General features: G+C 47.4%; 1 protein-coding gene across 1 annotated transcript in view; it reads left to right on the top strand.

Annotated features, from left to right (window-relative positions):
• Positions 1–13750, top strand: part of LOC132575565 (GPI ethanolamine phosphate transferase 1-like) — a 71750-nt gene that overhangs the window by 35691 nt on the left and 22309 nt on the right. The window contains exons 10-11 of the mRNA XM_060244372.1: positions 3569–3611; positions 5629–5681. Coding sequence (XP_060100355.1) covers positions 3569–3611; positions 5629–5681 — 96 coding nt within the window. The remainder of the gene's footprint in view (positions 1–3568; positions 3612–5628; positions 5682–13750) is intronic.

Here is a 13750-nt window from a genome sequence, read left to right as displayed (position 1 = left end):
AACGAACTTGCAAAGGTATCATTGATACAGCTAATGCTAAGGAAACAGGACCAGATTGTGTTGGCTCCCACCCCACCCCGGCCAGCGAGAGAATTGTTATAGGCCATTGAGATACTTTTGCGTAATGCTGTGGTGTGGCACATTTTAACAAAATTTTACAGTGCAGCTGATAGCATTCTTATAATACTAGTTCTTATGGATAGCATTTATATTATAGCTAATGATCCATTACAGTTTCCTGTTACTAGGTCAGCCCTTTGCAGCATCCTTTCAGTGCAGTTCCTGGGCAAAACCAATCATTAGCGATTTATAGCAGTGTCCACGTTGCTTAATATTTCAGTTACTTAATGAAAAAAGATAATGAAGAGGTCTTTAGCAGGATTTCACTGCATTTGCTCAGAGTCCATCTCATTTGCTGAAATCTGCTTTTCAGAGCACAAAATGGCCTTGTGCTGGTTTCATGTGCCTTGAGGCAAAGTGGAAAAGCAGCAGTCAACCATTCACAAAACTGTGGAGTCTGTCTCCGAACAGCCTTCCCTAAAGGGAGACTGCTTTATCATCCTGGAACACATTTTAAAAAAACCCAGTGTTCTGTTGACTACCAGCCTGCCCCTGCAGCTCTTGAGCTGTGCTGAGTTGTGATGGGATAGAGAAGGTAGAGAAAGAAGTATTTGTCTCCCTTTCTCACGAGAACTCGTGGACATCCAATGAAATTGCTGAGCAGTCGGGTTAGAACGGATAAAAGGAAGTACTTCTTCACCCAAAGGGTGATTCACACATGGAAGTCACTGCCACAGGAGGTGGTGGCAGCTAAAAGCGTAGCCAACTTTAAGAGGGGATTGGATAAGCATATGGAGCAGAGGTCCATTAGTGGCTATTAGCTATTAGGATGTTAGTTAGAACTTTCTGTCTGGGGTAGTGATGCTCTGTATTCTGGGTGCTTGTGGGGGCACAGTGGGAGGGCTTCTAGTGTCCTGGCCCCACTGGTGGACCTCCTGATGGCACTTGGGGTTTTTGGCCACTGTGTGACACAAGAGTGTTGGACTGGATGGGCCATTGGCCTGATCCACCATGGCTTCTCTTATGTTCTTATGGGTATTGAGCCTTAGTTCTGTGATTAGAAACTTGACTTGATGAGTGGAGGGGAAATGGAGTGGAGGAAAACAGCTTCAGCTAAGAGCTCTTCCTAAGCAGGGCCGGTCCTTCCGCTAGGCAAAGTAGGGTATTGCCTAGGGTGCCAGCCTTCTGGGGGTGCCAGTTGGGTGCCCCCCTTGTGACTCGGTGACGTTGTCAGTGCGGGGGGGGGGGGGGAAGCACCAGGCATTAGCCTTGCCTAGGGTGCCAGACAGTCTGGGGCCGGCCTTGTGAGTCCTACGGAGCGCCCAGCACCAGAAACAGTCGGTTGAATGTGCGGAATGTGCATACCAGTTGAATGTTTCAGCTGGCGTGAAAATGTGCAAAAGGATGACAGGAGCATCTGAGCACATGCAGCGGTGTTAGCTTTTCTTTCTTTGGATTTCCTCAAGCAAACCGTGGGCAGCGTACCCCGGATTCTCTCTCCCATGTTTAGCCTGGAGAGGAGGTGGCTGAGGTGATATGATCACCATCTTCAAGAACTTGAAGGGCTGTCATATAGAGGATGGTGTGGAATTGTTTTCTGTGGACCAGAACCAATGGGTTGAAATTAAATCAAAAGAGTTTCCAGCTCAACATTAGGAAGAACTTCCTGTCCGCTTGAGCAGTTCCTCAGTGGAACAGGCTTCCTCGGGAGGTGGTGGGCTCTCCTTCCTTGGAGGTTTTTAAACAGAGGCTGGATAGCCATCTGACAGCAATGCGAATCCTGTGAATTTAGGGGGAGGTGTTTGTGAGCTTCCTGCATTGTTCAGGGGATAGGACTAGATGACCCTGGAGGTCCCTTCCAACTCTATGGTTCTGTGTTGTTGGACTTCCCTTCCTCGTGGCCCCCTGTATTGGCCTGGGTGACTCCATCTTTGCTAGCTGCCCTGAGTCCCTTGGGAGGACAGCATGAGCTGCTCTCAGGAACATTCCCGCTCTTGTGCTTGTGAGCAGGTGCTTTTCTTCCAAGCCTAGGTTGTTTCTTCCCCACCCACCCCGGAAGCCAGGTGCTAGATGGTCTGGCTCATCCAAAGGTTTGGAATAACTTAATTAATCATCCTTCCAGCTCACAGCTGGCAGAGTATAAGACGCCTAGTTCCAGCTATGCCCTGGCTCTTGAGGGTTGGCTAAGCTCTGCTCTATGTGTGCGCACGTGCCTGGAGGCCAGATGATTGGAGCTCAGCCCTAAATTTGCTTTCATAACTGGGGCTGATTCTGCACTAACCTTGCTCCGCGCCAGGCTTCCGTTTCTCTCCAGAGCAAGCTTGCGATGTCGCACCAGCTGCTCCGCGCTGCCATTTTGCGCAGGGAAAACCCGCAATTTGCCGCGCCACGGCAGAAACCTGTTTTTCCACTCTAGGGCATTGGACCATGCTGAGACTCCTCCCCTCCCCAAACCCCGCCCTCTCCCAGATCCACCCCCAAAGTCTCCAGGTGTTTCCCAACACAGACCTGGCAACCTCAGCACAGAAGCTGGTCCTGGCCACAAAGCAGAGGCAGGGCCGCCTCCGAATGTCTCTCGCCTTGAAAATCCCGTGGGGTTGCCATAACCTTTAACGCCCTCTATGGCCTGGGACTTGTCTGCCTTTGGGACCCCCTCTCCCCATACGTACCCCAGAGAGCACTACGTTCAGGTCTCAAAATCTCCTGAAGATCCCCAGACCGAAAGAAGTTTGATTGCCCACCACCAGAGCCAGAGCGTTCTCGGTGACAGCCCCCGCTCTGTTGAATGCCCTCCCCGCGGGACCTGCTGCAGTTCTGCAGGGCCTGTAAGAGCGAACTGTTCAAACTTGCTTTCAACGGTTATGTGGAGGTGCCTATTATTCCACAGCACTGACAATCTCACTGAACTAGCAAAACTGAAACATCAGAATAACCAGAAACTAACATCAGAAACATCAGTATAACCAGAACATCAACGTGCATCTTGGACTTTTAATGACTACAGAATGAATGGAAATGATTTTATTGTATATTCTGTTTTTTAATATTTTATGTTGCTTTTACTTGTTGATAGCCACCCTGAGCCTGTCAGGGAAGGGCGGGATATAAATTTGATTAAAAAATAAACAAGTCAGCTATTGGACTTGGTGGCAAAAAGGTGTGGGCCGGGGGGGGGGGAGGGGAAGGAGAGAAGGGGGCTGGCTTCATGTAAACAGATCACAAACCTTCGTTTTTCTTGGTCCATAATTTACAGGGCCAGTTTTTTATTTGGAGGGGGGGTGGCTTGCACTGGAACAGTATTTGCATAGCCGGGGCAACCTGAATGTGTGATCCTAATAAAACAGATCAAAAGAGAATGGCAGCGCGCCTTGGGAACTGGCTTTGTCATGTTCTTGGAATTTTGCGAAGCTTTGTTATTGCACTGTTGAACCATGAATTACGGTCTTCCTCTGACATGCTGTCTCTCTCTTTCTCTCTATCTCTTTTTCTCTCCCCCCCCCCCCCCCAGGCTTTTTCTCATTGTTCTTGTGATTTCAGACATCATGGCTTTGGTAAGCTGCTGTTGGACATTCTGTACAAATAAGATCAAAACCCAGAGAGCGCCGCTTAATTCAATCAAGAGACATCTGAATTAGTTTCTGACTTCAAAGTTTCCAGAACTGGGGCAGGGAGCGGGAGTTGAAATCCTGCATAAATTGCGGATAGAAATCCACCTCCCTCCCCCCCCCCCCAATCTCAATCCCTTGTACATCATCTAATGAATGCATCAGAAGAGACATAATCTTTATTACTCCGACTCCTTTCCGTGTGCTATTTTTAAGCTCGCACTCCTTGATTTTCATGTATTGCATAGTGGATGTTCAAATCTGTGAGCGAAAGAGAACGCCAGATGCACCTAGGTGCCTAGTTTAATTTTTCATCTTTTTTTAGAACAAAAAGAAAATATGTCATGGGTGGCCTTTTTTTGTTTTTGTTTTGAAGCAGAGATGAAAATGACTGTATCAAGTAGAGGGGGGGTAAAATTGTAAGAGTACACCGTGAGGAGGAGAAGTCTGCCATTAACAACCGCCTCGTAAATTTTGAGGTTAAAAAATTATTAAAACCCTAACGGCCTCTTTAAAAATGCAACCTGTCACATTAACATCCCCCAAAAGCACACTCATTCCATCGTTCTGTATTTACATGTTGTAAAATGGCTTCAAGGGAAAAGCTTTCAAAGCAGCAGGAGGGGAAATAAGGGTGGTTATATTCTTTTGCATTCTCAGTTCCCACTTCTCCGTTTTTCCCCACTAGAACTTGAACTGACAATACCCCCTGTTGTGTTATCTTACAGTGGAAGAGGCTACCATAGAAGAAAGGCATCTGACCATAGATATGGGATGTTGTTGTGATTTTGGTAAACAAGCAAATGTGTAGTGTTTAAAAGGTCAGGCAGGAAGTGATGTGAAAAGACTGCTGAGTCTCTGGACTCAGTTACAGCAGACAATACTGACCTTGATAATTTCATATTCTGACTTGTAGGCATTTGTAGGTGTTCAAGATGTCAAAATGTCTTTAGTGTGTCCTGTGGGTGGGTTAAGTGCTGTTTTGACTTATGGGCACCCTATGAATTAATCTCCAAATTCAGGGGCACTAACCTCTGAATCCCAGAGCTAGACGGCAACATCAGGGGAAGGCCTCAGCCTCTCTGCCCTCTTGCTGGCTGTTCAGAGGAACTGGTTGGCCACTGTGTGAGATAGGATACTGGACTAGATGGGCCACTGGTCTGACCCAGCAGGGCTCTTCTGATGTTCTTATGAAGGCCTCGGCCTCCAGCTACCTGGCATCTCCCCCCCCCCCCCAAATGTGTACAACTTTTGAGAAAAAAACAATCCAGAGGAACTGGTTGGCCACTATGTGAGACAGGATACTGGACAAGATGGCCCACTGGTCTGATCTAGCAAGGCTCTTCTGATGTTCTTATGAAGGCCTCGGCCTCTCTGCCCTGTTCTTGGCCCACCAGAGGAACTGATTGGCCACTGTGTGAAAGAGGATGCTGGACTAGATGGACCACTGGTCTGATCCAGCAGGCCTCTTCTGATGTTCTTATATTCTTAAAGAACTCCAAAATGTCCATTCATAAACAGAAGACGCAAACATGGAATCCCCTATAAGAAGCAGCTGACAGAGTGGAGCGGGGGCAAGGGAACAGACCGTAGTCATTAGTGAGTTGTTTATTCCCAAAAGTTGTAGACATGGGGGGGGGGGGGAGATGCCAGGTAGCTGCTCTCTCCAGTTGCCTCACACACACAAGCTTTGTGAAACTGCTTTGACCCTGAGGATCTGCAAGGGAATTTGAACCTTCCTCTCCCCTGTTCAAGCCTACCTCCCGAATGACTTGTTTCCTGACCCCTTCTTGATTCAGTTAAACATTTTCTGCGGGATCCTGCCCTGATGTTCACTTCAAGATTTCAAAGCCCTGATTTAGCAGCCTGGAACATGAGTTTCTGCCTTTTCACGATCTCATTGTGCAATGTTTATTGACTGACCAAAGTTGTTATTTTGTTTTTTCCCCTCCTTCGCCTCCAGCACTTCTTTTTTCTGGTTAAAGATTATGGAAGCTGGCTGGATATCGGAACAAGGTACAAGGCTTTTCTTTTTCCTCTTCCTCTTTTTTTGTTTTATCTGCAGTGCTTGAGCACACTTTGCTTCTCAATAAAACATTACGCTGCCAACATCAGGAGGCAAATGGTTTAGGACTCTTTCCACTGTCTCACTTCCTGATATGGAAATTGTAATTGTAAATGTAAATTGTAAGGGAGAGCCAGTTTGGTGTAGTGGTTAAGGGCGCGGACTCTTATCTGGGAGTACCGTGTTTGATTCCCCACTCCTCCACTTGCACCTGCTGGAATGGCCTTGGGTCAGCCAAAGCTCTGGCAGAGGTTGTCCTTGAAAGGGCAGCTGCTGTGAGAGCCCTCTCAGCCCCACCCACCTCACAGGGTGTCTGTTGTAGGGGGAGAAGATATAGGAGATTGTAAGCCGCTCTGAGTCTCTGATTCAGAGAGAAGGGCGGGGTATAAATCTGCAGTTCTTCTAAATTGTAATAATGGTGTACCTGCCATTTTAGAATTTCTTCCCTGCCTCATTTGAGTTCCTTCACTGAGTGATGGTTTTGGAAGTCTGCAGTTAGATTTGAATCCAGTAGCACAGTACCTTAGAGACCAACTAGAGCAGGGGTGTCAAACATAAGGCCCAGGGACCAACACCAGCCTGTCTGGGCCGCTTACCCAGCCTGCAAGCAACTGGTATATATGACAATGTAAGGTACTGTCGCTTTTTGGAAAAAACCTAGTCTTGCATGTGATTAAAACTATTTATTGGGGCTTTTGTGGTCTCCCCAATAAATCATTTGCTTTCATTGCTAGGAATCAATTACTTCTGTTTGTATTGTGAGAAAAAAGATAATATCATTACTTGGGTTTCCCTGTGTCCTTTATAAAATGTATCTCCCCGGTACCTGGCATTGCATTTTGTGGCACATGTGGCTCAGCCCGGCCAAACAAAGTGAGGAGGAGGAGGGGAAGGAGAAGACTACCATAGATTTATACTCTGCCCTTCTCTCTGAATCAGTCTCAAAACAGCTTACAGTCTTCTTTACCTTCCTTCCTGTGAGATAGGTGGGGCTGAGAGAGTTCTCATAGAAGGACAACTTCTGAAAGAGCTGTGGTTGACCCAAGGCCATTCCGGCAGCTGCAAGTGGAGGAGTGGGGAATCAAACCTGGTTCTCCCAGATAAGAGTCCGCGCACTTAACCACTATACCAAACTGGCTTGGCATCAGGGAGTGTGCCCTAATATGCAAATTAGTTCCTGCTGGGCTTTTTCTACCAAAGAAAGGCCTGAGAAAAGTGTTCCAAGTCCAGAAGACAACCATTTTATGATTCGGTTTGGAAAGTTTCTTTCCTGTAGTCAGTTTAGTTTGGGGCCCAGGCAAAGGTCAGTGTTTCTTAATGGGAGTAATTCCTATGACTGCGCCTGTTGGACCTTCCATGACTGCTAATCATGGCACTACTTCCTTGCTGTATTTTATACAATGACTTGTTTTGGCATTTATATCCCTGATCTATTTCTGCATTTAATTGGCCTGCCATTTTCCCTCCTTCCCTGGCTTCTCATGGTTCATTGTTGAGGCTATTAAATAATTGTTGAGGTTATTCAATAATTGTTACCAATCCTAGCAGTATGACATTCTGTTAATTGCCATGCCAACACTGATTATTTTCCCCTCCCTTAACATTTTCCCCTCCTCTTCAGATAATGGTAAACTACGCATTACAATGAACATGGGGCTTCGACTAAAAACATTTGACTCCATAATGTTCAGTCAGACTTAACCTGTCTTTTGACATCACCACATGGTTCATTTCCTTATCTTACCAATGGTATAGAGGAACCCCGTGGCACAGAGTGGTAAAGCTGCATTACTGCAGTCCAAGCTCTCTGCTCATGACCTGAGTCCGATCCCAGTGGCAGCTGGTTTCAGGTAGCCAGCTCCAGGCTGACTCAGCCTTCCATCCTTCCGGGGTGTGTCAAAGGAGTCCCCAGCTTGCTGAGGGGAAAGTATAGATGACTGGGGAAGGCAATGGCAAACCACCCCGTAAAAGTCTTCCAAGAAAATGTCCTGATGTGACATCACCCCATGGGTCAGTAACAACCTGGTGCTTGCACTGGGGACTCCCTTTACCAAAGGTATGGAGTGTTACCAAAGTAACACAGTTGGGAGTCCAGTAGCACCTTTAAGACCAATGAAGTGTTATTCAGAATGTAAGCTTTCATGTGCATGCACACTTCAGAGAGCCAGTTTGGTGTAGTGTTTAAGTGTGCTGACTCTTATCTGGGAGAACCGGGTTTGATTCTCCACTCCTCCATTTGCACCTGCTGGCCTTGGGTTAACCATGGGTTTCGCAAGAGTTGTCCTTGAAAGGGCAGCTGCTGTGTGAGCTCTCTCAGCCCCACCTACTTCACAGGGTGTTTGTTGGGGGAGAAGATATAGGAGATTGTAAGATGTTCTGAGTCACTGATTCAGAGAGAAGGGTGGTGTATAAATCTGCAGTCTTCTTCATCAGATGATAAAATGGTGCTACTGGGCTCCAACTCTGTTCTGTTGCTTCAGACCAACATGCCTGCCCACCTGGGTGTATCTGCATGGTAACCCAGAGTATGAAAGATATATAGGTAAGTTTTGCTGCACATTTTGGAGGTGACACAAAAGACCTTCAGTTCTGGTTGTGGATTGCCCGTGTTAACTGCTAACTTGTAGCTCTGTCCTGAATCTCTTCTTAGATCTTGTTAGAGATGTGTGATTACTGGGTTCAAACGCTTACCAGGACTGCACAAGCTGTCCTGGTAAATGTTTTAACACTGTAATCACACATCTCGAACAAGAGGATCTAAGCACATTTTCTAGATGCAGGGTCAAATAAACGTCAGGGCAAAGCTTGTGCCAACAGCCCACGGAAAGCAAATTTTCGTTTAAGGGTAATAAAACCCACAACTTTGTTTACACCAGTTACGTTTATTGATTGGCTTCCTAGAACCCAAGAACAGTGTGAAAAAGAGTGTCTGGGAGTGTGATAGACCCAAGTGGGCAGCCGTGTTGGCCTGAAGCAGTAGAACAAAACAGGAGTCAAGTGGCACCTTTAAGACCAACCAAGTTTTATTCAGAATGTCAGCTTTCATGTGCTCTCTAAGCACACTTCTTCAGACGAGGGGACGGGGTACAGTGAGCTGAAATACATATAGCTGGCAGGTTAAGAGTGTAAACTGATATAAAAAGTTAGGCTCAAATGGCAAAACAGTGTAGTAAATGGGAAGACCATTTGGTCTGGGTAACAATAAAAGGTAATAGAAGTTGCCTGTTAACTGCTTTTGCTGCAAGTCTAGGTAAAACAAAAGGACATGTATTTCCTACTGATGTTCTTGTCCACCTAATTTACTTTTTAACATCATTCTCTACATTATAAACATCATTCTAGTTTGCCATTAGGAAAAAAAGTGAAAACGGGTTAAGTATATAGAATATAGCTACATTCTGTCTGGGAGTGTGGTAGGAATCTTCCACAATAGGACTGGCTTGGGTGGTGAGCATTCTCCTGCGTGAGTGCGGTGGGAGGAGTAGTGATACCCTTTCCCACCCTCGCCTCCACCCCCAGAAGGGCATAACACCCACAAAGGGCACACGTGTGTGTACAGCGGTGATAGCACACAGGCCTAGATTCACAGGGTTATTTCTAGAATATTATCTGGGCAATCAACCACACAGTCTTAAGCCTGCAGTCGCTGGAAAATGTGTGTGCGCATCCTTTCTGAGAGCCAGTTTGGTGTAGTGGTTAAATGCGCGGACTCTTATGCAGGGGTTCATGCGAGATTAAAACAGAGGCGAAGCTGATGATGCGAGCCACTTTGGGTACCCACTGGGGAGAAACGCATCCCCCTCTCCCAAGTTATTGGAAAACGCTACAACTGTCTGTACCAGTTGTGGTAGGCCACCAGCCTGTTCGAAGATAGGCTATGAGTTTTATTTAAGCACCAGGCTGAAATGAAAACAGAGGAATTTTCAACTAAACGTTAGGAAGAACTTCCTGACAGAGTAGTTCCTCAGTGGAATAGGCTTCCTCAGGAGGTGGCGAGCTCACCTTCTTCTGACGTTTTTAAACAGAGGCTAGAGGAGCCCCGTGGTGCAGAGTGGTAAAGCTGCAGTACCGCAGTCCTAAGCTCTGCTCACGACCTGAGTTCAATCCCGGCGGAAGCTGGGTTCACGTAGCCGGCTCGAGGCTGACTCAGCCTTCCATCCTTCAGAGGTGGGTAAAATGAGTACCCAGCTTGCTGGGGGGAAAGTGTAGATGACTGGGGAAGGCAATGGCAAACCACCCCGTAAAAAGTCTGCTGTGAAAACGTCGTGATGCGACGCCACCCCAGAGTCAGAAACGACAGGTGTTTGCACAGGGGACCACCTCTACCTTTTCAGATGGCCATCTGACAGCAATGCTGAGTCTGTGAATTAAGAAGAACATGAGAAGGAGGGCAGGAAGGGCTGCATCAGCGCATAGTTCTCATAGCCCTTTCTTACATATCTAGGGTAATGCTGTTTGCCACTTGGGGGTCAGGCAGCAATTTTTCTCCAGGCCAGTTTGGCCAGGGGTCCTGGAGGTTGATTTTTGGGGGGTTTTGCCATCTTCTGGGCATGGAGCAGGTGTCCCTGGGGGTGTAGGGGGGGGAGGTATTTGTGAGTTTCCTTCATTGTGCAGGGATTTTGTGCAGGGACACCTGCTCCATGCCTAGAGGTCCCTTCCAACTCTATGATTCTACCTGTAGCCAGCGTACCAGACTTGATAACGGCAGGGCTTTTTTTGAGCAGGAACGCACAGAAATGTCGTTCAGCTGGCTTGGCATCAGGGGTGTGGCCTAATATGCAAATGCATCCCTGCTAGGCTTTTTCTACCCCCAAAAAAGCCCTGGATAATGGTGGAAGGTTCTGACATCTGACCAGCACGACTTGAATGGAAGTCATGCAGACGCCTTATCGGATGGCTCCGTGTTGTAATTTTGGGAGATCTATATGAGAGTCTGCTTGCGAGGAAGACATGGATCTGCTGAGTTGCTCACAGGTTCCACCTGTATGTGTGGTTTTGTTTTCAGAGCCTGTTTGGTGTAGTGGTTAAGTGTGCGGACTCTTATCTGGGAGAACCAGGTTTGATTCCCCACTCCTCCACTTGCACCTGCTGGCATGGCCTTGGGTCAGCCATAGCTCTGGCAGAGGTTGTCCTTGAAAGGGCAGCTGCTGGGAGAGCCCTCTCAGCCCCACCCACCTCACAGGGGTCTGTTGTGGGGGAGGAAGGGAAAGGAGATTGTGAGCCGCTCTGAGACTCTTGAATCAGAGAGAAGAGCGGGGCATAAATCTGCAATTCTTCTTCTTTATGATAATGGAAATATTTGAGAGACGATGGGTGTGCATTAGGTTTGTAACAACTTTGAAATCATAATATGAGAACTGACCCTTAAATCCTACCCGCTAAGATATCTGGACAGAACCATAAGAACATAATGTATGTCAGGGGTGGCCAAGGGTAGCTCTCCAAAGATGTTTTTTGCCTACAACTCACATCAGCCCCAGCCATGCTGGCTGGGGCTGATGAGAGTTGTAAGCAAGAAACATCTGGAGAGCTACCCTTGGCCACCCCGATGTATGTAATGGGACTCGTAGGGTTTAATCACCTTTTGTGTCCTCCCCACTCCCCACCTTCGCATATTGGCAGACTCAATTCCTTGTTGCTTCTAAGCACCCAAGTGGACTTTATTCAGGTTGCCTCTTCAGCTTTTAATAGCACTATTTTATAGAGCGCACCTTTATCTTTTAATTGGAAGGGCAGGTATATAAAGACGTCAGAAGCACCGGGCATGACCCAAGTAAGTGAATCTGCTTATGGTCAGATGTAGGGGAAACAACTGTCTTCTTTAATAATAATAAAAAATATTGTTTCACATGTGCCTCTTTCACCCTGAATGCTAAATGTCATATAGCTTTAAATGTAGACATTAACAAAAAATATAGGAAGTAAAGATTTAGTTATTGCAAGCAGCAAACCAAGGACTTGATATGAATGGAAATCACATATTCTCCAAGGAAAAGTAGCTGATGGCAACACATTCGCGCCCCCCCCCCCCATGGGAGGGAGGGTGGCAGAGCATCTGCTTGGTGAGCAGAAGGTCCCAGGTTCAATCCCTGGCATCTCCAACTAAAAAAGGACCAGGCAAGGAGGCGTGAAAAACCCCAGCTTGAGACTCTGGACAGCTGCTATCAGTCTGAATAGACAATACTGACTTATAGACAAAACAACTCCTAAGGGTCTGATTCAGTAGAAGGCAGCTTCATATGTCTTGTGACCCTTAGGAGTCGTTTTCCAGGTAACAGTAAAAGCTGCAGCAGCTGGGGAGAGGGGGAAGGAATCTATGACTTGGATCTGATGAAAGGAGCATATCCGTCCACAGCATGCTGCCCTCTTATCTCCTCTCTCCCACTGCAGCCCAAAATTTCCCCTGAAATACTGAGCGAGGGCGAAGGGGAGGATCGGTATGAAGGAGGAGTTGGTGGTCTGCCACAAAAGGGCAGAACCATAAAACAAAAATCCAACTGCCATGCCTTCTGCGAATGGAGGAGAACATCCAGGTTTGAGTGGGAAAGCTTGTAGAAGGTGGCAGATCTCTCCAAGCTTTCTGTCAGTGTGCTGTAGTGGTTAAGAGCATTGGGCTCTGGTTTGAAGAACCAGATTTGATTCCCTGCTTCCAACAGCCAGTTGGGTGTAGTGGTTAAATGTGCAGACTCTTCTCTGGGAAAACTGGGTTTGATTCCCCACTCCTCCCTTTGCACCTGCTGGAATGGCCTTGGGTCAGCCATAGCTCTCCCAGAGTTGTCCTTGAAAGGGCAGCTTCTGGGTGTGATCTCTCAGCCCCACCCACCTCAAAAGGAGATTGTAAGCCACAGACTCTGATTCAGAGGGAAGGAAGGGTGTGGTCTTCTTTTCCTCCATGCGAAGCCTGCTGGGTGGCCCTCAGCTCCACCACACTCACAAGATTCCTGAGGTAGGGAGAGGGGGGGAAAGGTCAAGGTAGTCCCCTGTGCAAGCACCAGTCGTTTCCGACTCTGGGGTGACGTTGTTTTCACAACGTTTCCACGGCAGACTTTTTACGGGGTGGTTTGCCATTGCCTTCCCCAGTCACCTACGCTTTTCCCCCAGCCAGCTGGGGACTCCTTTGACTGACCTTGGAAGGATGGAACGCTGAGTCAACCTTGAGCCAGCTACCTGAACTCAGCTTCCGCCGGGATCAAACTCGGGTCATGAGCAGAGGGCTCCGACTGCAGTGCTGCAGCTTCACCACTTTGGGAAAGGCAACTGTAAGCCCATTGTGAGGCTCCTCAAGCTAGAGGAAAGTGGGGTATAAAAACCAGCTCTGCTGCTGCTGCTGCTGTGTGAGTCCTGAAAATATTTTCCAGGATTTGCATGGACCCTCATGACCGAACTGAACCACTGGCTGGATTGGGAGTGGGGACTGTGTTAGGAGGGAGAACCAGAAGTCAGTCCTGCCGCTTCATTGCAGGCAAAGTACTTGGTGCTGCGGCTCATTTTTGTTCACAAAGCTCTCCTGACCCTTGTAAGATTTTCAGAACGAGTAGCAGGGTAACTGGGGAAAGAGGAAGGCAGGGGAAAGGTCTGCTAGAATAGCTCCTTCCGCAAACATCTCCACCGGATCCAGCCAACTGTGTCTAGGCAAAGGTGACAGAATCATAGTTACTGCTGTAAATGAAGCAAGGTCAGGTACAATACTGTAAATCATATCACATCAACCTATGTAAGTACATGGGGCTGGATCACGGGTAGATTTTCACATGTCAGTGTGGGGAGCAATTTTTGCCAATTCCCACCCCCCCCACCCCCATGCACACACACACAGCAGCCCGAATCACCCCCAGAATTGTTTCTTGGGGATCAGACATGGCAATCTACATGGGATCCAAACCATGTGTTTGTTTTTAAAGTTGCAATACTAATCCAGTGGTTGATCATAATCCTTTTTATAATAATAATTTTAAAAAGGTAGTCCCCTGTCCAAACACCAGTTGTTTCAGACTCTGGGGTGACATCGCATCACAGCGTT

This window comes from Heteronotia binoei, chromosome 7, assembly GCF_032191835.1.
Source record: "Heteronotia binoei isolate CCM8104 ecotype False Entrance Well chromosome 7, APGP_CSIRO_Hbin_v1, whole genome shotgun sequence".
In the NCBI taxonomy this organism is placed as follows: domain Eukaryota; kingdom Metazoa; phylum Chordata; class Lepidosauria; order Squamata; family Gekkonidae; genus Heteronotia; species Heteronotia binoei.
The sequence above is the reverse complement of the archived record's forward strand: the minus strand, read 5'-3'. Positions and strand labels throughout refer to the sequence as shown.